The sequence below is a fragment of the Lampetra planeri genome, chromosome 9 (assembly GCF_965212315.1).
Source record: "Lampetra planeri chromosome 9, kcLamPlan1.2.h2, whole genome shotgun sequence".
NCBI lineage: Eukaryota > Metazoa > Chordata > Hyperoartia > Petromyzontiformes > Petromyzontidae > Lampetra > Lampetra planeri.
Window position 1 is genome coordinate 7,245,215 of NC_136115.1, and position 26,670 is coordinate 7,271,884.

The 26,670-nt window shown below is 40.6% G+C and overlaps 1 protein-coding gene across 1 annotated transcript; it reads left to right on the top strand.

Annotated features, from left to right (window-relative positions):
* The first annotated feature begins 3,625 nt into the window (after positions 1-3,625).
* Positions 3,626-24,619, top strand: LOC144720645 (polycystin-2-like protein 1). Its single transcript, XM_078597554.1, has 16 exons — positions 3,626-4,238; positions 6,043-6,153; positions 7,917-8,050; positions 9,141-9,391; positions 9,911-10,055; positions 11,030-11,109; positions 12,472-12,700; positions 14,395-14,565; positions 14,858-15,039; positions 15,545-15,665; positions 16,284-16,382; positions 18,881-19,002; positions 20,215-20,332; positions 20,619-20,689; positions 22,442-22,618; positions 23,417-24,619. Exons 1-15 carry the CDS (start codon positions 3,956-3,958, stop codon positions 22,587-22,589), a joined length of 2,265 nt encoding a protein of 754 aa, XP_078453680.1. The 5' UTR covers positions 3,626-3,955; the 3' UTR covers positions 22,590-22,618; positions 23,417-24,619.
* Positions 24,620-26,670: the final 2,051 nt, after the last annotated feature.

The following is a 26,670-nucleotide window of genomic DNA, read 5'->3' on the forward strand; positions in this document are numbered from 1 at the left end:
GAAAGCTCTGCTGTCTGTACACTTAACCCATTGACAAACGTTTCTAAAGTTTTGTTTCACGTAATTTTTTATTTTACTCCAAAAAATACATATTTACAATGTCCTATTTTCTAGCCCACTAATTTATTAAGGGGCAATTGTCTTGGAAAAATATTTCTGGACCTAAACCTTGGGCTTTTCATTCATTCAATATACCTATCCACTAAGTGACACTGAGGCTTTACAAATTATATTTGCTCGATATTTGTTATTAAGTTTACTTATTTTTGGAACTTTTTGTGACCAAATTTAAGATATCTTTCAGTCTGTTCAGATACAAAACTGATAGATACCCAATTAAATAATGCAATGCGCATAACTTGAAAACTGAAACTGACACTAATTCTCTGGCGAACACTCTGCCACCAAATATTCGCAGAGACACACAAATTGGAAATAAGTTTAAATGACAACCACCTAGCTATCAAACAAGACCTCATCGATGTACAGTGTTCCTGACACAAGTCTCGATCCCCATTCTGGGTTCGTGCTGTGACCATCCTAGAATCTCACCCAGATCCAGAAGAACTCTGGCAAACAGAGCGGAACAATGCAGACATCCTGAATAAGCACCTCAGAGACCTATCAACATATGCACATTACCTTCAGAAATTGAAAATTAAAGACAACCCACATTATATTCTTGGTTGTTTCGGTTCTTTCGAACCAAGAATATGAATCCCTGCAGTCACGAAAGCTTAAAATCAAAAAATGCAACCCACATTGCAACTGTGGCAATGCAACCCAAACTATGGACTATATCATAAAAAAAACTTTAGTCTGCGCTTTTTCAATGAGGAATATCAAAACTATGCAAACTGTCTCCTGAAGCCCTCTCGTGGCTCGCAAACCTCGACATTGGCATTTAGCTTCTGAACAAATTGCCATGGGCAAGAATACAATTGTCTGCTTTTGTGATGACATTAGTCTGTTGTTGTTAGCGGAGGAAGGTAACAAATTGTTGGTTCGTCTATGAGAACAGATTCTTACTCTCACAATTCACGCATCAAATCAACGGGTGTAAGGATCAATGCGACTTTCGCAGATAAGCTAGTGAAAACACACTTACAAATTAGACAAAAAACGAGAAACAATAGCTTTGTTTTTGTTCAAAGGAGACAAAATTTTTATAAATTATTTAATTAAGTTATAACCCAAATCGTGACAATTGATCAATAAGCTGGTGACTATACATGAGAAGTGAGTTTTGAGCAGGAACATATGGCTCAAAAACCATGACTTACAAAAGATAGTTTAACTCACTACTTGTGCCTCTAGAGTGCCCGGTCTCATCTATGCTGTATAAACAAAACTTCAAAACGTAGGGTCATTTTTAGGATTGTCCATTATATGCAGTATGGTGATTCAAAAACTGTAGCCACATCAGTGAATACTAAAAACCTCGCTATTCCGTTTACTTATCCCTATTGAGTGTGCCATCATCTTGAAAGGAGACAAAAATATCCAGTGAACCTGATGCTTGGCTGGAACCTGTAGACACTAGACTCCATTTGTCATTATGTCTACTATAACATGACTAGAATATTGTTTTTGTTATTTCTCTTTGTATTGCATTGCTTAGTTCTGACGACTGGGAAATTAATGCATATAATGTAATATCCGTATAAAATTGGTAATTACACTGCAACACGTTGGCACAAATTTACCAACAATCATGGCCAGAAGGTTATAAACAATTACTCTGAAAAGGTAATTACCGGACAAGATTAAGCATTCTGCTTTAGCTGACATATGTGTATATTTAAGAAGGAAGCCTACGTTATTTTTTGTCGGAGATCATGTTCAGCAGAAAAGACCAAGGGAGACCTCTGGTGGACATTGTTTTTGAAGCAAATCACACATTTTCAAACGAATGCTGAAATGTAAAAACCACCCGAGACGTTTGCTAGACTGCTGAACCATCTTACCAGTCCAGATGTTTTCATGCTTAACCAATATTTGCTGAATAACAGTGGTCAATAATGGCCAAAATTTTTTTTTTTCACATTTTGTTTCCATTTATCTTCATCCATTTACTCTCAGTATTATTTTAAAAAAATTATGAAACGTATGACAATTGACCAAATACCCTCTTAAAGATGCTTTCTAGAGCTCCCGGTCATAGCGATCCTTCCTCCAGCAGTGGCCTCAGCAAGCAAGTACAGGGCTGCACATTCACCTTTTATGCGGTTCAGTGTTATGTTAGTTTGAAAATGATCTTACTGCTAATTGTAATATTTTGTATATTATAGGGGAAAAGCTAAACGCAACGATTGGTACTTATCTTCTGATGAACGATATAACTCTGTCACTATCCCTTTACTATTCACTAGTTATTTGGGGCCTTACATGGCAAAATATAATTCGTTTCGTTTAATAGTTATTTAATACTACTTTCCAATATTCCAGACTAGTCTGGAGACAATATTTTAATATATTTTGACAACATTCAGATATAATTATGAATTGCTGCTGAGCAGGTGAATGTATATGCAAAGTTATTGCTTGTCTTTCATCTCACCGGCTTTAATGTAATGTAAATAACGCAATTATTTCAATCTTTGGTACCAGTGTGTGGCTTGCAGGTTATTTATCTTGATACATGGGACATTGTTGCCAATATATTTCCTTTCAGCAGTGTGTCTAAGAACCTTGGAGTCTGGTTTGACTCTGACGTTGTTGGCGGTGAGACTCAAGTTGGCAGAAGTCTTGTTTCAGATTATTTCCATTTGCAGCATCACACTCACAAATTTGCTTACCCAAGATTGTGCTACAAGCGCTACAACACGTGGGAAAAAAGAGCAGGATGGAGTGATTTAACTGCATTTGATAAGAACAGCGAGGAAGGATTTTAGTCACGGTATCCAGGGTTATTATGATTATGCTTGTTTACCCATGAAGGACTTATGGAGTTTCACGACTCTTTTTAAGGAGACAACTGACAAGTTTTTTTGCAGTAGGGGGGCGATGATTGCTATGTAATTTCGCGGGTATTTTTAGTTTTATTTGGCAAAGTAGGATCATGACGCCGGCATAACTTGTGATTCATACACCCGCAGCATTCAACGAGGCGGACGCTCAAACCGAAAACACGAGCGTCGAAAACAAGACACGAGCGCACTACCGCAACGCCACCGTCCCTATTTATTGTATCATTCGTTGCTCATACATGGGACTAGAAACACGGACAAAGGTGATTGAACAAAACTAAAACTGAAAAGATCGCATAGAAGCGTGAATATTCGTGCTGGTTTTAACACCGAAAAAAGGCGGAAAGAGGACCGTAATGATCAGAGTTTCAACGTGGAAAGCGTAACAATGTCCACAATAAGACAACAACATCAATATCAACAACAACAAATCAATACAATCGTTGAGACCATTAACAACTCGACGCCAAGCACCGCGCCAGCAACACGCGTCATGGGCCAGTGCCAAATCGCTGTCCAAAAATATCAGCCAGGGCACCAGAGCAAAATGATGCCCCCTCCCCTACACCGCCCTCTGCGCGGACACCTCGCGTGGCCGGGCGGTTGACTGGTGGCAGGAAACTCGCTCGCGAGACGTCACCAGTGGAGCCATCAACAGCACCTGGCGGGGAGGGCGTTCCACAGCTGGTGCCCCCCAACACCACGAGAGAGATCATTGCAACACCGCACACAACAACCACCACCAACCACCTCCTCCTTCCTTCCTTCCTCCTCCCTCTTCTTCTCACCGTGTGTGTGTGTCTGTGGTCCACGCCTTGCGCATTGAGCACAGCTCCGCGAATCCCACGCAGGACATCTGCTCAAGTTTACCACCAACAACAACAACAACACTTTCGGCATAACCTTATCGTACCTGTGGTTGTTTGTTTGTTTTTGTCTTTCTCGCGGTCGGTTAGACTTGTCGAGAGAGAGAGAGAAAGCCAGCCATGCAGCACGGTGAAAGCGGCCAACGCCTTGGATCGACAGTCATCGACGATGCCCTCTCGGGCGGGAAGCTGGGAGGTGGCAGTGTGCGCTCTGTGAGCCACAGCACCGCGGAATCGAGGGGGGCTCCCGGTCCGGGCGGGCACCCCAAGGGGGAACCGCTCCCGGGTTCCTACCTGGACTCGGCGAGCGCAGTGTACGAGGAGATCCCGGAGGGTGGCCTGCACAAGGCGGAGAAGGAACAGAGCGACGAGCCAAAGAAGTCCCACAAAAACGTCTTGCGCGGTGGGTAATCGGCGCGGAGACGAAACGAGATCCCCCCCCGCATAGCCCAAGGTCAAGTGCCGTAGCAACCTGTGAAGGGGGTGGGGTGTGCCAACACCACACCAGGCCGCCTTTGTCTCCCCGGTGGCGGTGTTTACACACCGCACCAGGGTACTCATCTTGAGGCTGAGTTGACCTAGGGTTGGGATAATCGTCAACGGTATTTGTTGGCCGTGAGCGAGAATTGAACTCGAGTTACTGGGTCCGTAACGGTCAGCGCTGACCGCTACACCACCGCTCCCCATAATCGGGCGATAACCACGATATATATCGTGTGATAATCGTATCGTCTGTGTTTTGCAAATCGTCGTTTACTTGCAGTTATTGTTGCTCCTGTGCTTGTCCCCACAACCATCCCCCAATATCGTTTGCTTTAAAAATAGGAATATGCATGCAATTAACAAACCGTTCTAAACAAATAGCCATGATCCATTGATGTTTTAAAAATGATTCTTTTTCCCCAGAGTAAAACATTACTCTGGGAGATGGTTATGTACAATACCGTTGCTTAACGATTGGATTGTGTTTTGTGTAAATGCTCGTTATAAACGTTATACACACAGATGTTTATATCGCTGCAATGATGAGACGTATAATAGGAGTGGCAAGGGGCATTTGTTGAGTGAGTGGACAAATGTCTCTTCACTTGGTCGTGATCTGTATTTGGAACGAGATGATCAATTGTGAATGGATCATGACTATCACAGTGCTGTTCCGTTTTTTTTCAACTGCAGCCTGCTTTTGGTATTGCAGTTGTATCGCGAATCGTATTCATTTGGGTTGAATACATAGCTCATTGATTGAACCCCAACAACCTATTATTATGGGTGATTGACACGTGTTGAGATCGTATTTGTGTGCCAGCTTGCGTGGTGTGCTGCTGTGCTTACGTTATTCATATTTACAGTTACGAATTTCATAAATAAGTTAAAAAGTATGAATCCAGTACCCTTTACCAATCAATTGCTGGATGAGGACCTCTTCACACCGTGTCAGTCGTGGGGGTTAATTGACCATCCTGCACCCCGTCCAGGTCAGTGCGCGTTGCTGAAGGTGGAGGAGCATAGACATGTCAGCAGAGTACTGTACAGCACAGTGAAATTTGCTGCGCTGTCCTCTGCTGCTCACAATGGAGCGCCACCGTGTTACACGTGCCACGTTTTAATTGGCACAAATAACCATATTCTTAGGTTTTTTCCCGGTAAAGTCACAAAGGTGAAAAATTAAAATTAAAAAAGTAAAATAAATATAAAATAAAAATCACGACGTTTCGGAGGCAACACAAGCTTCCGTCTTCAGGTGGAACCGTCACAGCACGATAGCTGTATCAAGTAAGAGAAATTCTAGAATTAACGCGATACAGAGGTTTTTTCGGTAAAGTCACGTAGGTGAAAAATTAAAATTAAAAAAAGTAAAATAAATATAAAATAAAAATCACGACGTTTCGGAGGCAACACAAGCTTCCGTCTTCAGGTGGAACCGTCACAGCCACGATAGCTGTATCAAGTGAGATGATAATAAGTGAGAGGACAAATAACCATCTTTGTACGTAATGCTGGTCGGTCAGTGAGATCCTGAATACCAGGACAGTTCCCGTATGCGTGTGGGACAGCTGATGGACCTCCTTTGGTCCGTGGTGAAGTGTGGGGATGTGGCGAACTGCATGGGTCTCTCTCTCTCTGTCATCTGACTGATAACCACTGTGAAATATTCACTGCCAGTAGTACAGCCCCTGGCGTTGTTGAGTTGAGTGTTTCTGTGGCAGGGCTATGGGGGACCAGGCTGACGGAGGACATAACCGACCGCGACAAGTATGTGAAGACGACTTTGCGCGAGCTTTTTGTCTACATCGCCTTCCTAATTAACCTCATCATCCGTAAGTCCAGACCCGATGCTTATGTTCTAACACAGATCAATAGGTGCAAGAGAGCCACTTGACATCAAGCACAATTCTTTTGGGGTCATAATTAATGAGCTATCGCAAATTTGAAGAGGTAGCTTCACAATGCTAAAATGAAGGCCCTAAGCCATTCGTAGGTAATGGCGAATGAAAGTAGATTACTTGACCTTTTTAAATAACATAAACATGTTCAATGATTGGACTAGATGCGTGTGGATTGTTTTAATATAGCCGGGGAAATGAGGAAGCAAATCGTGTTGTTTATAGTACATGCAACAGTTTACATCTATAATTAAGATCAACAAACTGTTGGGATATATAACTTTGGTCTAATCCCCACTCTGTCAAGCACTCGGTGAATTGTGAATGTTACTCCACCGAGCTTGACTCGATTCCTGAACCCTAAACCAGGGGCACTATTTAAATCATACAGTAGGACCACAAGAGCATGTACGGCAAGTGTGCCCATGGCTACGGCTATTGTCTGAGCAATAAATAGAACCTATACTTGTTTTCTCTTTGTTCACAAACTAAACGTAAGGTTGAAATGTGTGTGCTTGGGATAGGGTGTCACATACATAAATGGGCTGTGTCAGAACACAATGAGCAGTTATCTGATCCCAGCAACAGGGCTTGTACAGAGCGCAGTCAAATATTGCACATTGTTCCATTATAGCAGATATGTCACTGCTTGTTGACGTGTTGAACCTTATCTTTGGTTGCAATGTCCTGTGGCATATTATCACAAAACACAGACCTACCTAAATGATTCACAAACATAATGGTAGAGTTTTTATACATTGGCGCTGCTATTTTATTACCAGCAGTGCTTTGTTTTAATGTCACAAAACATGACCTTTTAGCTCAAAAATTAAATTCGTTGGCATATGAAGGGTCAGGTGCCTTGGGGAACACATCAACAAACACATTTTTATATATATTGCAGTTATTTACAGTAATTTAAAGGAATTCTGTCTTGTCATATACTAAAACGTTGCAAAAAAACTAAAAAATATCTGCCATAGCTTTAATAACAAATTTAAATGTTGTGTTTGTATTACTAGGGTGCTTAGGTGCCAGCGTTTTATATTTTAATATTCATTCAACAGGTCCATAAATATCTTAAACGTGTTTAATCAAACAAGACAAAAAGGTTAATTCTGCGGAAAACGTAACTGGCGATAGTTAAATATACAAAAAAATAAGCCTAACTTCGGATGACATGTAGAGCTAATTTGGGTGTAAATACATTTTCAAGATTAATACATGCTAAGCAACACACATTTTATACTGATATTATACACCATGAATTCTGCATTAGATGAGAGGTTTTTATTTTTTCAGTTAATTTGATCAAAGGCAGCATTTTGATCTAAATTGAATGCTTGTAGAATCCATAAATATTGAAAGTGGAATTTTTCACAAGCATGCAAACTGCATCATTTTATTGTGCAAGATAAACGTAGTGGACACATTCATCAAAACTCCACAATCACCACCTAATATAATACAACCACTTTAAAATGCTTACAAGCCCTTGGGCAAGTACATCCACTTGTATTCGCTCTACTGATTAATATATGTTAATATATGTTCTGGGACTGATTGTTATTTTCCATATTGCTAAGCTGATTTGCTGCTCTAAAGTCTCGTTAAATAATGTATTTGTTTTGCTGTTGCACATAGTTTTGTTAACATGCCCATGTGCATCATTTACTCTACCACCATTCTCTCCCCAGTGACATTTGGCATGACCAGCGACCTCATGTATAAGTACACCCTGGCAATGGACAACCTTTTTCTGCAGAACACGGTCTCACCCAATGACAGTGTCAACTTTAATTCCATCTTCACCTTTGATGACTTCTGGAAGGTACTGGCGACGGTGGGAATGCATATGGATAGCATTGCTACAGCATTTTATAAAAAAAAAAATATTTCTTACGTAGCATGGGCAGGGCTTAATTTCTTGATATTGTCCGTAATGCTGCTCGGCTGGCTTGAGGTAGGGATTATAGGTGTAAGACACTACTACCACGAGAGTACATCCATAATAGCCCTATGTTATTGTGGCCTATATTGCCACACACCATCACAGACTAATGACCAAATAATAAAGTGAGTTTAATGTGGTGTGGCCAAAATAGTTTCCGGACCGATCCCGCTAAATTGTATCACTGAGCGCGGGTATGCACTCAGTTGACACATCGTGAATACGAGATGTTAACAATCGGTGGTTACAAGTGGGCTGGGGTAGAGTCCTAAACATTTATTTACACCTACAAATAAATGTCTTTTTTTCTTCAATATAATACACACTAAACAATGATATGCTTATTACGTCATTCAGACATACTGAGGCTTCTTAACACACATGTTATTAAAAAATAGTGATCATGTGTATTTTAAGTACAATATCTTATGCTCAAAGTATTTTTGACTGTTTCATGTATATCTCATGGCACCATGTGCATGAGGTGAGAGCATATGGAATTGTCTACATCCCCTTCTAATTTGGAATGTGTGTACTCTTTTATCCAATTTTAGTGTAGCTGTTCCAATTTCAATACATGTTTTCATACTTCCTCTCTACCTTTTTGTAAATGAAAGCCTTGGTTTGTAAAATATCGAATGAATGAACCAGTTTTTATTGATCCAAATTTATTTTTGGTCTGTATACTGTAGTCTTTTACAAAATTACACCAGAAGATGTTTTTTTTTAAATCAAACTTGGCTTTGAGAAATAAAGACATGAGCACAGATATTGAAATATGTAACCATCTAATATTTTTTGCAAACATATTAATTCTGACAACCGATGGTAACGAATTACAGGAAAATTATTGAAGGACCTAACAAAGACACCTCTAAAATGCAGTGCTAAAGATAAATATGAGCAAAGCAATCGTTATGTGCAGTACCAGCCATTGCTGTCCTTTGTATGTCAACTTCTACTGCCTCAGGTGGTACAGGGCCCAGTCCTCAACGGCCTCTACTGGGATAAGTGGTACAACGACGTGCCGCTCGTGGAAAATCAGTCGTTCATCTACTACGAGAACTTCCTGCTGGGCGTCCCGCGCATGCGCCAGCTCAAGGTGCGCAACGACTCGTGCACGGTGCACGCCGACTTCCAGAAGGACGTGCAGGGCTGCTACGCCGCCTACTCTGAGGACGCCGAGGACAAGGCCTCCTTCGGCCCGGCCACCGGCACCCCGTGAGTGGAGCCCTGCGGCCGCAGCTTTTAGCAATGGGACCAAGTGGGTTCGGCAAAACTGTTTTGCGGACACATGTAGATTGCTCGAACAAAGTTGTCTACTCCGAATGATGATCTTGAACGAGTGGTTGGAATTGTGTGCCTCTGCCTCCACAGGGCTACCGCACTTGACCTTCAGATCCCAGAGGAATGAAAGGGATGATTTGAACTCACTGACTCACGATCGGGATTCTGCTGCCCTAATAAGCAATGCCCCAGCTGCAATGATAACAGTGTTGTTATAATTCATGACCAAATTTAAATATAAATATAAAATCTATAAAATATTGCCCATTTTATTCAGGTTTTTATTCCCCATGAGACTTATTTAAATCAGTCTGTGCCATTTGATGACGTGAAAATGCATGTTGATGCTTTTAGCCACGGTGCATTGGTACGAACGTGGTGGCTCGCAGAGTGTGGAAAGCCAACGCCAGGCTAGACGTGGTCACATCACGAGTACTGTAATTTGCATGGCAGGTGGAAGTACTCTACCAGCTCGGAGATGAATGGCTCCTCGCACTGGGGGCTGCTGGCGACCTACAGCGGCGGAGGTTACTACCTGGACCTGACCCGGAGCAAATCTGAGAGTGCCACCATCTTGCAGGACCTCTTCGACAAACAGGTCTAGTGTCGTTCATCCAGACTACTTCTGACAAAGATATTTATGCATTCATAGGCTGTTTTAGATGGAGTGGAGTAACCGTTTTACTTCATGGAATGTAAAACGCTTATCATTATCAGCCATTCATAATAAAGTTGTTTGGGGTAGATCGCGTAAGTATAAATGTGTCGTAACCCTCCACCCCCCGACACAGCCGGTAAGGTTTGTCATGTAAACAATTCGCCAATTAGTTACTACATCAGCCCACCAGTGTTTTCGAGAGTAAATCCACAAAATGTAAAAATTTTACTCTTCAACACACCGGTGGGCTGAAGTAGTAACTGATCGGCGCGTTGTTTACGTGACAAACCTTACTAGCTGTGTCGGGTGGCGGAGGGTTACGACACATTTATACTTACGCGATCTAACCCAAAACCCTTTATTATGAATAATATTGGTCGCAAAAGCCTACGTGTTAAACTAATAATCAGCCATGTTCTCTCCATTGCTGGGTGAAAGCTTCCCCACACCATTGTAAACCAACAAAGCTCTGCATTGCCACAATCCATCTTGAGCCTGCGCGAGCTGACCCCATCACTTCATCTCCGTGGCTGTCATCATCTCGGGGATACTCTCATTTCATGATCAAATAAAGTTTTTCAAAAGCACCCCATTCCGCCCTTGTTCACTTCTCTATTTCATCATTTTGCATGTGCTTGTATCACAAGCTTGGGAAAATACAGTTGGTTCTTTCCACATTTAACGTCTAAAAATCCATAAAGTACAATTTTTCATAGGTACACACATTTTGATTCAGAGTGCAGGGATGTGATGTTTTACAGATATACATGTTTACACCTATTTAATGTTGTGTGGGCTGTTTAATGATGTGTTTTTGGTCTGCACACTGATGTTAATACTGCGAATTCTGCATTTGTTGTCCCATGAGTTTCGTTTCAGTAAACTTGTCCGATGATTTGTTATTTTTTAAATAGTGGCTGGACCGAGGCACCCGTGCCATATTAATTGACTTCTCCTCTTACAACGGTAACATCAACCTCTTCTCAGTCATCAGGTAACATACGCATACTGTCTTCAATTAAATATATTGAATACACAGAAGAATATAACATCAATCACCATTCCTTCGGATATTCTGCACATGGCCTTGTGGTAGCCATCATCTCAAAAGAGCCGAGGTTATGGCATTTTTTGTTAATTTAAGTAACAGAAGAATAACAAAAGCAACTGCATACAATTTTCACCTTTCTTATGACTCATCAGGACAGTATCGCCATTGCTGCCTAGTGCTGCCATTTGTACCTGAGGGGCTTGTGTTGATCATCCGTCTCCCTGCAATGGGCAGAATTTGTAAACTACAGAATAATTACATTTTGACTTAAAACTTTCGTCACTGCAGGAATTAATATTCTTTTGTTCTTTCGGTGAAGTCACGTAGATAGAAAAATAATCATGAAAATAAAGTGAATAAAAATAAAATAATATTAAATAAATAAGCACTAATGTAGACTGTAGCCTGTATCTTAACTGGAGTGAGTGCACTGGCAGTCCATAATGTAGACTGCCAGTACACTTATAGACTGTCAGTATACTCACTCCGATTAAGAACCAGGCTACAGTCTACATGAGTGTTTTTTGTTTTTTATTATTTGTATTTTTTAATTATTTTTTTATTCACTTTATTTTTATTATCATTTTTCTATCTACGTGACTTTACCGAAAGAACCAAAGAATATGCAGAATAATTGTGTCATACATGCAAAGCATCCTGGGATTTCTATTTATTTGTTGCTGTTGAAGATACCCATGTGCATATGCTCCAATTTGTTTCTGACTTGCACGTTTATTTTTCTGGCTGTTGAATTCTTTCTTTAGATAAAGATAGTGCTTGACTTTGATTGAGTGTATACTTTATATAAAAACACACAATCTCTAAATTAACACAGTCATACAATAACATAATTATTTACCCAGGAAAGTTTCACCAAGTCTCCTCCATTAGGGTGTTAGACCAATTCAATCAATGAGTTACATGCGTGAGGAAACCACGGTACCTAGAGAAAACCCACACATTAGAGGGGGGTGATCTATCCAGGTTCAAACTCGGCTGAACGCTGCTTAGCTTCCAATATCTGATGCGATTTTCAGGGTGATTTTTACAGAATTTGAATGTCAGACAAAAAAAATTGTGAATGTGATCCAGCAGTAACACTGAACTAAGTTTTCCATTGCATTTTATTATACCACTGCATGGATAATGCTACCGAATTAACTAAATATGCTTTAACTAATTGTTAGAATTGCCTTCATCTTCATGGGGATGGAACCCACCACCTCCTGCATACCCGGCGAGGGAGTTAATATTTCACCACTGCGGCATCTGATGGAGGGCTGTGGTTGTCTTGTTTATGGGCAGGCTGCTCGTGGAGTTCCCTCCCACAGGAGGGGCCGTGCCATCCTCACAGATTTACACCGTGAAGCTCATCCGCTATGTCACCGGCTCCGACTACTTTATCCTGGCCTGCGAGGCCATCTTTTGCTGTTTCATCCTCTACTACATCGTGGAGGAGATCCTCGAGCTGAGCATCCACAAGTTTGCCTACTTCAAGTCGGTTTGGAACTGCCTGGACCTCCTGGTCATCATGGTAGGGTGTGGTCTGCGCGTAGGACACATTAAAAATAGACAAGCAGAGATGACACGACTAGTTAAGGTGATTCATCGACCAAAAATTGTAATTGACTACTTGTTTTGTAGTCAATTACTCTGGCCCCTTAAAAGAATTGCAGCCGCCCTGACATTCTACCTCTTGAAGGCAGGCAACCCCCGATAAGCCACGCCCAGCATGATGTGACTAATGATACCTATGACATCACTAAGCCTGCCCATCACCTCCCATCCACTGGCACATGTGGGAACAGAAGTGATTTTTTTTGCTCCACTGCATTTATGTTATCTGACCAGTTGAGTAATGGAACCAATAATCTGTAGAGTAACTGATTATTTATATAATTGGATGTCCTAGCATTGAATTGCACGAATGTAATGGGTTCAACCGAGTCGCAGATGTAGACTTGGAGGCAACACATTTATTCAACTCCAACACACGGGGTAACTTTCCCCTTAACAGAATAACAACCTATGGTGGTGACCACCAGGCTAACTACACTAATTACAACGTAATTAGCTACAACGTAACTGCTACTATGGACCGGGAACAACAGCTTCGGTCCGGGTCCACGTGTTGGAGACTCGTTGAACGGAGAACGTAGACGAAGGTTTCTTCCAGGATGAACATCCCCGGTCCCTCTCGGGACCCGGCTGATATTCTCTGCGGCGTGTCTGGCTCCGCTCTTGGCCACGTCCACCTTCCAGAATCCTCGGGAAGGATCTGGGTCCCAATCACGTGACCACCCCTAGCCCCCACTTGGCGCCCCTTTGTAGACTTAACTGGTCACGTGTCCTCCTGGGTCAACCAGAGTGCCATGGCCTCGAGTAACCTCATCCCTCGGCCGGCACCTACCCACCCTGTCCTGTAGGGTCGGCACTGCACGCAAAGCGTGGTGCCATCTAGCGCTATCATTCAGCGCTCACCGGGCCCCTCTACGGCCGGTACTACACCCAGACCTCTGTGGTATTCGCGATGTCGCTACATCGCATGCCGTGCCCCTCTAGGGCCGGCACTGCACCCAGCATGTTGACATTCAGCGATGTCATTGCACATGTACTGATTATTTACTGCCATTACTAAAAGTACAAAAAATGCTAACACTGTTAAGATGAATAAATGCTATGAACAAATTGGTGGTCCAAATATATTCAATGTGTAAATACAGTATAAGAATAGGTGTTACCCTTTCTGGCAATAAAGCAGGTGTTAAGATGTTCAAACACCAAACAAAAACCTTTTGCAAGGAGTCCAGTCTGCATAGACCAAAACTACTTGTGTTGAAACATGCAAACAGCTGTTCGCCTTTTGGCATTCTCTGGTCTAAGACTGGTTGAGACTAGGCCCTAAAGAAGGCAGCCTCTGGTATAAACCAATCAGTTTCAGAGACAATGCATTTATTACGAGAGCATGTTTTTGATTGCGTGTTCACTACAAGTATGTGTGGTTAATGCAGACATGATTCCTTACAAAAGGTTTTTATTTGGTTTTATTGCCAGAAAGGCTCAAACCTATTCTTATACTTTCATAATGGCAATAAAAGTCCCATGTTGTGTGAATACAGGTTAAACAAAATAGATTAGGCGAAAATAATTGTCACCAAAACGTGAAATGTGATACATTTAACTAGGGCTATTGGTGAATCGCTTTTTGTTTGTTTTTTTGTTTCGCAGCTGTCGGTGGTGGCCATCATCTTCAATGTGTACCGCACGGTGACTGTGAACAAGCTGCTCAAGGCGCTGCTGGATGAACCCAATCGATACGGCAACTTTCAGTTCCTGGCATTTTGGCAGACGCAGTACAACAACATGGTGGCAGTCAATGTTTTCTTCTGCTGGATCAAGGTGACATTTTGAGATTAAAAGTAAACCTAATATTAACGACTTGGGAGGTGTCTGGGTGGCTCGGTATTTCCGAGGCTCTGGGTTTATGGCCTGTGTGTGACAGATATAAATTGGGATAACAATCTCAGGGGTAAAACTGTTCTCAGATATGGCATGACACGTTGGAGGTCTTGTCGTCTCCGTGCAATTACTAATAATTGTACAAAAACCCCACTGTAATAGAATTGCTCTTTAAAAAATACTTGACATTTCAACATGTCGAGCATTATTACATTGTGTGTGCTCTTTTTAGTTTTTCAAGTACGTGAGCTTCAACAAGACGATGACGCAGCTCTCCTCCACGCTGGCTCGCTGCGCCAAGGACGTCCTGGGCTTTGCCATCATGTTCTTCATCATCTTCTTCGCCTATGCGCAGCTCGGCTACCTTCTCTTCGGCACTCAAGTGGAGGACTTCAGCACATTCAGCAACTGCATGTACGTCTTAAGTGAACACATTCTCTCCGGCTCATAGTCAGCCGAGACTGAGCTAGCGGAGACTGCACTCGAACGAGTGGTGTGTGACAGGCGGGTTACATTCACCTTTTGGTGGTGGCGTTTGAGAGGGAGGGCCAATGCGGCGGAGGAGATGATGAATTGCGATACATTAGCATTATGAGAAAGATGATACTTCCCTTCATGCTGGTTGTGATAGTGGTGCAAATATTGTTGATAATGATGAAGGTGGTGATTACAGCTATGCGAGTAGTGGTGATGATTATGTCACTGATACTGCTGATGGTGGTGAAAATAATGTTTGGTGGTGATTACAGTGATGGTGGTAGGAATGATTACTATTTTACATCGGTGATGCTCATTGTGACTGTGGTGGGAATGATGAATATCATGAGTAATGATGACGATGACATAATTATCAACATAGAGAGACATGCAGATAGGCATATGATGTTTTTATTTACACAGTTTACTGATGCTTTCACAGTTTCACACAGTTCCGCATCATCCTGGGTGACTTTGATTTTAACGCCATTGAAAATGCCAATCGAGTGCTGGGCCCGCTCTACTTCACCACCTATGTGTTTGTCGTCTTTTTCGTGCTCCTGGTGAGTGCTATAACCAATTTCTAAATGTGATTTGTGCATGCTCTGTGAAGTTTTAGGACTTGATACGTGAGCAGTTATGTATGGGGAGCGAAGGCGCAGTGCTGTTTAGGTTTTCGTAGTTGTGCTGTACAGCTCTCTGATGTGTCTATGGGTTGTGCTGCGTATTGTTCAGCATGATGTCCAACGTTATTCTGCGCATGCCAGGAGTTTCTTCGGGAATTTAATTGTAATGAAAAAAAAACGAACTTCCTGAAGAAGCTGCCAGCAAGAGGAGCATAATGTTGGTTGTTATACCGAACAACACACGGTGCAACCCCAACACACATTAGAGAGGTGGTGCAATATAATAGTCTGTGCACTGCGCAGTGAACCCAGCAAACCTGAGCTCAGTTCTCAGCCATGGTTCATATCGTTGGCAAGTGATATCTAAACCTGTCCTAGCTCTGCCACAACCCCTTCAACAATCAGAACTGCCCAGTGTGTTGAGGTATGGTCAAACAACCCCCTTGAGTGACACATAGTGGGTAGGCGTTAATCTAGTGGAGGATAAATATAGTGCTAAAACGTAAGTTAATATCTGACCATGTGACTAAATATGTTTCTTTTTTGTAACCAAAGAACATGTTTCTGGCCATCATCAATGACACCTATGCAGAGGTGAAGAATGAACTTGCGGAGAAGGAGAATGAGTTTGACGTGGGTGGCTACTTTAAGAAGGTGAGTGTTTCCTAAACGTGGGGCAACACGAATTAAGTTTTAGTGTGGCCTGGGTTTTACATTCTTCAGTTGCAGCTAAATGGTGAAACTTATCGCCGAATCGATGGAAAGTCCCAACAATTCCAAAGGAGGTAATACCACTGCATAGGTTTTCGCAACTGTGCTGTACAGTGCTCAATTCTAAAGGTTTATTCCAATGACTCAGTAATGTGCAATTGTTTCAAAATATAAGCAAATTATCAATAATATACGTTTTTTGGGTTAGATCATATAAATATAAATGTGTCGTTAAACCCGCCACCACCCGACATAGCCAATTATTAAGGTTTGTCACGTCAACAGAACATGCCAATTCGTCACTAGTACAGCACACCGGTGTGTTGGAGAGCAAATCCACAACATTTACAATCTGAGTACGACGTTTCGCCAGTAATTACAATTAGCTTCATCAGGCGACAGCCAGATTTGTGGAGAAATCCTCCTGTTTCATTCCTTCGAGGGATAGCTGTGATGACGTCACTTGTGAGCCCTTCACGTGCGAGGGGGGGAGATTAATGAATGTATATAAATTACAATGGGTATCCATTGCCGGTTGGGTTATTAATATGGTAAACAACGCACATTGTGCATGCACATTTTGTCTTGCGTGCAATCAAATAGCAGTACCTGCTATTATCTGCGTACACGTACGTAATTCCCGTTGATGTATGGTGACATGTATAGGCATGCATTTAAACAATGTATAATTTAATGACTCGTTTCCAAGCAGCACCAAACCTGTAGCTATTCAAACGGTTAAAACATTTTTTTTTTATAAATTACGATAGATTATCTAATTCGTCTTGGCCATTAGTAACTAGTTTTGCACAGATCTTCAACATTATCGAAATCAATTGAGTATCCTTGTTGTCTGCCAAACATAGTATTTTCCACAAGTGCAATTAATCCGGTACACACTTGTTGATAACTTCGGTAATGCATCTTTAGTACCAGATATTAGTTTCTGTATTTTATCCACCGTACCAAATCTGACTCAGATGTTTTGTTTTTCCAAAAATCTGGCTAGTTTATCAATTACTCCCGCAAAGTACGGTATTTTAATCGTTTTAATTACCTGGTCAGTTTCAACTGTCGTGTTATTTGATTTGGTTTTGGCATTCAGTACCCTGTTCATTTGTGCATTATTGTAACCGTTCAATTGCAGCGCTGCTTTAGCGTGTTTAATTTTACTTCTCAGACTATCACGTTCTGACACTTTCTTAGCCTGACGTATGAGCGTCTTGATGAGAGGATTTATGTGCGAGGTGATGGTGTGACTGCATTCAGATAGGCGTCAATGTGCATTTTCTTTCGGTAAACGCCGTGTTATTTTACCATTTCGGCCGCGTCTGAGCAGAATATCCAGAAATGGTAGAGTTCTGTCAGCTTCTACTTCCATAGTGAACTGGATGGATGGGTTTTGCGAGTTGAGATGATTTAGCAATTCGTTAAGTGTATCTTTGCCGTGTGGCCAGACCATCAGCGTGTCATCCATATATCTAAACCAAGCAGAGGGTTTAAATGTGCCTGAGGTTTATTGCTTCAAAATCTTCCACGTACAAATTCGCAATCACAGGAGACAAAGGAGAGCCCATTGCTGCTCCTTCCTTTTGTTTATATAAATCACCTTTCCACAAGAAATAGCTGTTCTTTAGATAGTGTTCAGCTAGTCGTGGGATATATTTGGCTAAACCTGTGTTAATACCAGAGTATCGAGTAATTTAATTGACTTGTGAACAGAGAAGTCACATCAAAACTTACGAGAATATCATTAGGGTTCAGCTTAATAACTTTTATTATATTTACGAGATGTTCTGAGTTTTTTATTACGTGAGTTTTTTTTTAATGGCCGCGAAAGCCGACATTAAAAAAATAGTAATCGAGTTGTTTTTGTTATGGGATGTTGAGAAATATTTTTAGAATGCAATTAAGCTACATACACAAAAGTTTCACATTTAACTTTACTTTTAGAATCTTAGAACTTCAACCCATGGGGCCACAAGTGTTATTTGACTAGTACACGCTGATGTTATATTCATGTGATATCATTTTGATTGAATGAAATGTTGAAATTATTTTTTACACTCATAAAAAAATGTAAAAAATTACAACTTAGAAATAAACATGCTGTATAATTGGTAAGGGGTGAAACAGTGACGGTCGTGGGTTAGTGCTCTGTAACATCAACCTGACAACTTCAGTTTGATTCCTGGCCACAATTAACTACCATCAGTGGGTAGTGAGATCTCGTCTCACCAACCCACACTGACCAGTGTGTGGTGTGATATGGCAAAACCCCAGGGAATGAAAGGCACGTCGAGCCCATTATTCAGCAGAGGATTATTATATTTAAAATGCATTTGTTATTTGGACAACTTCGTGAGATGGTAAGTGGATGCCAGGCTTTAACGTTGTCAACTCGACAGCACATAAAATGAGCGGGTAATGCCATGTTGCAGGTCTACCTTGACATACGGATGAAGCTGGGCAAAAATCGGGGAAACATCGTGGACATGATAAGCGTGCTGGATGCCTCCAGCCAAAAGATCAATTACGGCGACTGGAGACAAAAGCTGAAACGGTCAGTTTGCACTTGCTGCACCGTCTGTGGTGACCCACTTGATGTTACACTGTGGATCAAATAGCGTCTAGTTTCACATTGCAAATGAGCCAAACCGGTTAATTTGAATACAGTGTATCGTTAATTATGCAGACATTAATTACCAATTGCGTCACTTCTACAATAACTCGGGCATCCCCACGTTATACTAATCCCCACGCTATACTAATACATGAATGTGCATATATTACAGGCATGTATCAATTCACCCACACAGCAATTCCATGAATTATATTATCAACATTAGGGGTCACAAACTCATTCTGTTTGGTCTCGTTTTAATGTAGTTTATGGATATTTTTGGTATTTATTTTCTTAGCGGATGCTTGTTTTTTTCCATTAGCCTAAATGTAACGCGAGCATATAATCTACGTATATCATACATTGGAAATTATTCTCATGTTCACACATTGATGCGTTTATTGTGAACGTAAGAATACAAATTAATAATGCAATGGATGAACCTTGACATGTGTATTACATTGATACTATATATGCGCAGTACTTCTGTTACACGTTTTATTCATCAATTAAGGAACGTATTACATTCGTCATCAGTTTAATAATAATTTAAATGTATAAAGCGCCCTTAAACAATCAACCTCAGGGTGCAATGCATGGACAATAACGAAAGAGAAAGGGCCATGTTTTTAGTGGAGACTTGAAGATGTGCAGTGTCTCACAAGTCGTGACCTCGAAGGGCAACGAGTTCCAGGGTTTAGGAACCGCAATTGCAAAGGCGCCGTCACCCCAAGTGTGTGTAGCCTCGACCGTGGGGACATTGAGCAATGAAACGATCACGACGCAATGGTTGTTCATCAGAGCAAAGGCTTGTTTTGGTACTCTTAGTTTTTTCGGTAAAGTCACGTAGGTAAAAAAAATTAAATTAAAATTAATAAAAATAAAATAATAAAATCATGACGTTTCGGAGGCAACAGCTGTATCAAGGTACAGCAAATCTGGCTGTGACGGTCCCACCTGATGACGGAGACTTGTGTTGCCCCCAGAACGTCGTGATTTTTATTATTTTATTTTTATTAATTTTAATTTCATTTTTTTTACCTACGTGACTTTACCGAAAAAAACTAAGAGTATGAATCCTTGCAGTCACGAAAGCTTCAAATCTAGAATGTTTTGGTGTTGGCTCTCTTTTGTTCTCTCCTTCACGAGCAGCCTGGGACACAGCGACGAAGAGATCGAGGCAGCTTTTGCCAAGTTCGATAAAGACAAGAACTCTGTGCTGGACTCAAATGAGATGAAACTCATGAAAGACGAACTTAAAAACCAAAAGGTACCTCTAACCTCTTTTTGCACCTGCTCCAAAACAAAATTATTGGAAATCCAATGACAGTAATACAGTACAATGATCCTCATTCATACGTGCTTTTTGTTTACTCTGTTACTCTCAACGTTCGTACACTATTGCCAGCAGCAACTACATGGCATCAAACGAAGCTTGGTTGAAGGATATGCAACATTTGATATGTATTGTAGACCGCATCACTCTTGTCCACGTGTTTTTCAATTTGCACGCAATCCCCCATTGCTGTAACTTAACACCTGGTTTTGTGCTGCAGGCAAACAAACAGGTGGACATGACAGACGAGGAGAAAGACAGCGTCGATGTGTCTTCGCAAGAGTTCAAAGGGTACGCACAATCATTGTCTTCACTGCCCATGCTAGGTGATCTTAGAGACGTAACCAATAGTGAGTGTGGGATTGCGTCACTCATGAACATTGTAATGGTGTTCTGGGGTGTAGATAGTTGGCATAATTATGGTCTGGACTATGCTTACAACTACAAAAAGCCCCCCCCCCACCCCAGAAGGTGCACACCCCGGATTTGTTAGCATTTTCTTAGTTTTTTTATGAAGTCTAAAAGAGTTTATATCTGTAGGTCTTGAAGGATGATGAATAATCACCAACGGCCATGATATGTGTGATACAAGACAAATAATTGAATATTTTACATCAGTATTCTCACTTTTTGAATGGAATGAGACGTTATTACAAAATTCAATTGATTTACGTGGATAAATTTTCTAAACATTTCTGCTCCTGATTAAAATTTTTTTTTTACAAGGATGGATCGTGTACAATAATGTAGTGTCAACATAGTAATCGGTTAGTGTGAGTATTAGGGAAAATGGACAGGTGTGGCAAAAATAGAATCCGTGTGAAAAATAAACGAAGGTGATGACTAAAGCATGATTATAATAATTTGGGGATGGGATATAAATAGCCTGGAGGTATGTTAATAAATTAAGTTGTGTAGGGTGAGGGAAGACAATCAACATTGTTTTATTCGTTTCAAGTTGAAATGTGTTTTTACAACAGATGATATTGGCTGGTGAGTGTTCACTACACTAAGGTTACATAAGGGGCCGTCCATAAATGACGTCACGCACCTAGGGCGGGGGGGGGGGTCAGACATTTGTGACGATGTGTGACGAGGGGGGGGGGTTGAGAAATGTGACGTCACATAAAAATGCGCAAGTTTAAATAAATATAGACAACACGTTCTACTTAATTAAATAGACTTTTTAATAAATGTTTTTTCCTACAACATCAGAGTGCAGCGCCACATTAAATACGCACCACAAAGACAATAATTTAAAGCGATTTGAAGCATGTTTTTTTTTTGGGGGGGGGGGGCAGAGCTTTGTGACGTCATATTTGAGGGGGTCTAATTACAACAGCCAATGTAAATTAATCACAACAAATGCTGTCGAGCTGCATGACAAACTAAATTGTGTTACGAAATGCACTCCGCATTTGTGTATAACCCAGAAACCATCAGCAGTTCCTTAACAACTGCATTGTGGTTCTCTTGTCTTAAATCGCCATAAAAAAAATGTTTAAATGACTGAGAGAGAAGACAGAACACCATTGTAGACCGGTTTCTGTCTTATTGTGACTGTACAGTACTGTAGTCACAAATGCTCAATGCTGGAATGTTTATATTACGATGGCAATTAGCAAGCATTCATTATTTATTGTAAGGAAAACATGTCAATGCCATGTTGGTTGTGGGAGTTGTTTGACCATACTTCACCACACTGGTCAGCTTGGGTTCATGAACTGCGGGGACCCAATAGCGGTTAATTTATGATTTCCACTTATGTTTGTAATAGCGGATTTATAATGTAGTACGTTAACCACTGCTCTTTCATACCATAGTACTTTATATACTGTTTATAAAAGGTGAAGAACAATCTTTCAAATAGCGTTTATTTAGCTGCAATGATATTTCAATGAATAAATAATACAAATGGGATTGCCAATATTCTTTGCATGTAAACAGGTAGCATGCAAGATGATGGATAGTTTCTATACCCCACTAATACATCACATGAATAGCATATAAATGACAAATGTGTTTGTGCCACTTGCTCTACAGACTGATGCAAAATGTCGATAACCTCGAGCAGTCAATCAGCACCATGTTCTCCAAGGTGGATGTCATTATGAAAAAAGTGGGATCCTTGGATAAGAATTCAACCAAGGCCCCCAAAAATGTCTATCAAAATGCCCCCGGAAATGGTTAAATCGGGAAATAAAAACGGATCTACAGATGGTAAGGTAACATTTTTAATATATTTTTTTAAAATTATATATGTAGTATACGTTATGACCACTCATAGTTTAAAATACTCATTTTAATAATCATTATGGAAATATAGTAGTAAGTATACAGTGATACCTCGGTTCACGAACTTAATTCGTGAACTGACTCTGGTCGTGAACCGAATTGGTCGTGAACCGAGGCACATTTTCCCATAGGGTTCAATGTAAATCCGGTTAATCCGTTCAGACCTTTTTTTTTGGTTTTTGAAGCACAAAAATATGAAACAAATTACAATACACATTAGTACTGTACAGTATAGTAATGTATAAAGAGAGAACACTAACCTTGCTTGAGATGACTTCAGTAAGCACTCAAACGGGTGAACTGTACAATACAGTAAGTACAGTATTGTACAGTACAGTACTGTATGTGCTAAAAAGCACACCAAAAAGCTAAAAGTCACTGAAAGTGTCTTCACAGTACTCACAGTACTTCTTTCTGCGTCTCTTCTTCTCTCCACGATCTTCCTACAGGAAGTCACGACCATGTGACAGCCTGGAAATAGCATTAAAATGGCCGCGGCTCCTGTTCGTAAACCGAAGCGGAGTTCGTGAACCGGAGCATATTTTTATGAACTTTTCTGTTCGTGAACCGAGTTGTTCGTGAACAGAAGCGTTCGTGAACCGAGGTATCACTGTATTAGCACACCTTAATGTACAGTAATAACTGAAATGTTGTTGTTTAAAATATACTTTTAAATTGTACACATGTATTTCCATATTGACAAGTCGTGTGTTTTCCTTAAAGGTGAGGATTTCTGAAGGCAACCAGAGGACAAGAATCATCTTTCTGAAATATCTGTAGATGTATTTTCCTTTCTCTGTATTCCAACTAGCCATTATGAAATGCAATACGAGTCACAATTAAAAAGCACAACTACAATTATTTGTATAAATTCAATAGTTGAGTATAAGAAACCTTAGTTTAATGTATGTTGATGATCATGTCTGTGTAATCAGAGCCGTGATGTAGATTTCAGCCACATCTCATCACAACGATTGACTGTTGTAAGGTTTTTGAAATACAGTAAACATTAAATAAAACCTCAGCAGAAAAACTCATGGTTATTTTCTTGGTTCTTTCGGTAAAGTCAGGTAGAAGGAAAATAATAAAAATAAAACATTATTTTATTTTTATTTATTATTTCCCTTCTACGTGACTTTACCGAAAGAACCAAGAAGATGAATCCCTGCAGTCACGAAAGCTTTAGATCGAAAAAAATCTACTTTATTGCAGTCTATAAAGTTTGGAAGCCCAAAATCTTATTTAATGTAGTTGTATTAGCAGAATACTTGGTGATCTTGATCTGTTAAGTGGCACATGTTAATTAAGATATTAAAGTTGGAGATGAGAACAAGTGCTCAAAATGTTATGGCTATATAGAAGTTATATAAAGGCATCTTCTACTATTTCCTATCTCATATCAGTGTGAATACTGTAATTCATATTGCATCACAACCCACTGTATGTCTCGAAGTCCATATTGTTACAACAATTTCGGAGTTAACAATGCAGGCCATCGTGCTCTGGTAGTGCCATCTGAAACACTGTCATGTGGTGAAACAAAACACACATGTGAATGTCACAGTTTCAGCATATGTATCACTCTGATGTGTTCTTGGGTTGTTGGAAGCTTCTTCTTGAACATCATGCCAAAAGTGTGGTCCAACTCGAACACACAACGGAGAGCAATATAGTACAAATACGAAAACCTACTTACATATTACAAAATCTGCAACAACAACAAAAAACACGTACTAAATGTTGCTCAGTTGTGTTAAGATAAATGTTTAACACATGTAAAAAGGCATACAGCCTCTCGATTAAAGGTAGGAACTATATGCTCTATCTTGTAGTGTATATTTAAAGTCCTGCTGTAAATGTTGATGTAATCTTTGCATGCAAGTGGGAAAATTACAATATAGTGAAAATATAAGCAGTATTAAATTGCTTGTAGTTACATCTCTCATCTTTGTTGCTTCATGAAGAGATTAAATTGATTTAAGTACAGTACAATTTCGCATATCTGCCACGATCGTGTAACCACCCACACCCAATGTATTGGATAATAGCTATTTATATTTTTGTTCAGTTTTTTGGTCCATATTTTGTCAGGAAAAAATAATGTTGAATAACATGAACAACTATAACGATATATTACAAAATTGACGATATAATTAATATGGATATTACATCGTACGATACTTTGTATTACCTGCATATCGTGGAAACCCTGTGACCAAAATGGCTGAACTGATTTCTGAGCTTTTCGCATAGCTGCCTATACCCCAATCCCTGGCAAGTTAGATATCCGATCTTGTACTGTTCTTTATACTGGTAGGAACCTCCTGGTTACACCAGCTCACAGGAGATTATTGTGTCTGTCCGTCCTGCATCAAAAAATGGGAGGGGTGGGGCTGGGTGGAGAGGGGAGGGTGGGGAGGGGCTGGGTCGGGAGGGTGGGGAGGGGCTGGGTGGGGAGGGGAGGGCTGGGTGGTGAGGGTCTGGTCACCCCGTGGTGCCCTTATAAAACTCAACGTTTAACCTCCTCACACCGGCTTGTGCCCACCCTCAGTCGGCCATATTTGCGGAACACACCACGCCGCCGTTGACCCTGCCCATTGACCGAGCAACCCAACATTCCTACCAGCTCCCCCCGCAGGAATGTTTTTTGTCTTCAGATTCGTCATATAACCAAAACATTGTCTGATATATTGTCCACCTGGAAATGTATGCATGCCTAGTTATAAACTATTTAGGCCATGGTCGGCATTCCAGACCTTAGGACCACAGATTACAGAAATATACCTTTTCACAAAAAAAAAACCTGTCTGGTCTTGTAAAGTTGAAGAGGTATTTCCTTAGTTAGTTTTCATATTGCATGGTAAGAGTAAATTAAATAGGGAGTGGAATGGTGGCCCAGTGGTTAGTGTAAAACGCATTGAAACTGGCTACCTTAATTCGATTTCATCAGCAGCCATATCAACCGTTTCTGGGCCACTCGTTTACCAACCAACACAGACCAGCATGAAATATGGTCAACCAACCACCGCCACCATGACAAGAGATCAGAAACATGCGGCTCCGGAGCCACATGCGGCTCTTTAAGGACCATCTCATTCATATGCTTTGTAACTCCTGAAAAAAAATTGCTTATTTTGGTTGCCGACCCCTGCCCATGACTCTCCCATCAGGGGGAGGGTTTCGTCCAACAGTGGATTGAAAAATGACTCTATACATGGTTATTTTAAAGTGATGTAAAATATTTTGAATACCCTCCACGATTCATAATTATAATGTTGCTAAGTTTTTGAGTACTTCAGTAATGGAGAATCCAGTTTTCAAAAATACCATGGACCATTAATTTTGTGGAAGACCAGATAGGTTATATTCAGTTTTGCTTGACATTTGCAAGAATGCATTTGACGTGTTATGCATGTTTTAATATAGTTTACCCCTTCCCCAATAAAAAAAAGTGTTAAATTAACTTGACTAATCAATTGTCCACAAATATTCAAGGACTGTACATGTACATTGCAGCATGTTGCTATTAGAGTTATGTTCTCCCTGTGGTCGTATGGATTTCTCTCTGGGTCCTCCAGTTTTACCCCATTTATATTATTTGGCTCTTATAAATTCCCACATCTAAGCCACTACGATGAGCTGTGTGTCGCCAGGTCGCCTATGAAAAAGAGCAAAAAGCTCGGTGGGCTTTACCTGGTAAATACCGAAAGGACCAAAGAGTAATAAGAGTATTAAGTATTGTATGTATTGTATTGCATATTTATTGCATCAAATAGGAACTGAATAAAGCACTTTAATCCTCGAGGAAACGTGGGAGCCACATGAAACGTGGGAGCCATCCGATGAGCAAATGCCAGACCAATGAAAATAATCACCTAAGTTCTTCAATAAAGAAAATGTATTTAAAACTTTTTTCCAGAAAGGTAAATACTATTTCACAAAATATAGTTTGATATTTTTTTTTACTTTTTCCAAAT

Coding starts and splice junctions, on each gene's coding strand:
- LOC144720645 (XM_078597554.1), top strand. CDS start 3,956: ATGCAGCACGGTGAAAGCGGCCAACGCCTTGGATCGACAGTCATCGAC. Junction 4,239..6,042: donor CCACAAAAACGTCTTGCGCG/GTGGGTAATCGG, acceptor TTTCTGTGGCAG/GGCTATGGGGGACCAGGCTG. Junction 8,051..9,140: donor CCTTTGATGACTTCTGGAAG/GTACTGGCGACG, acceptor CTACTGCCTCAG/GTGGTACAGGGCCCAGTCCT.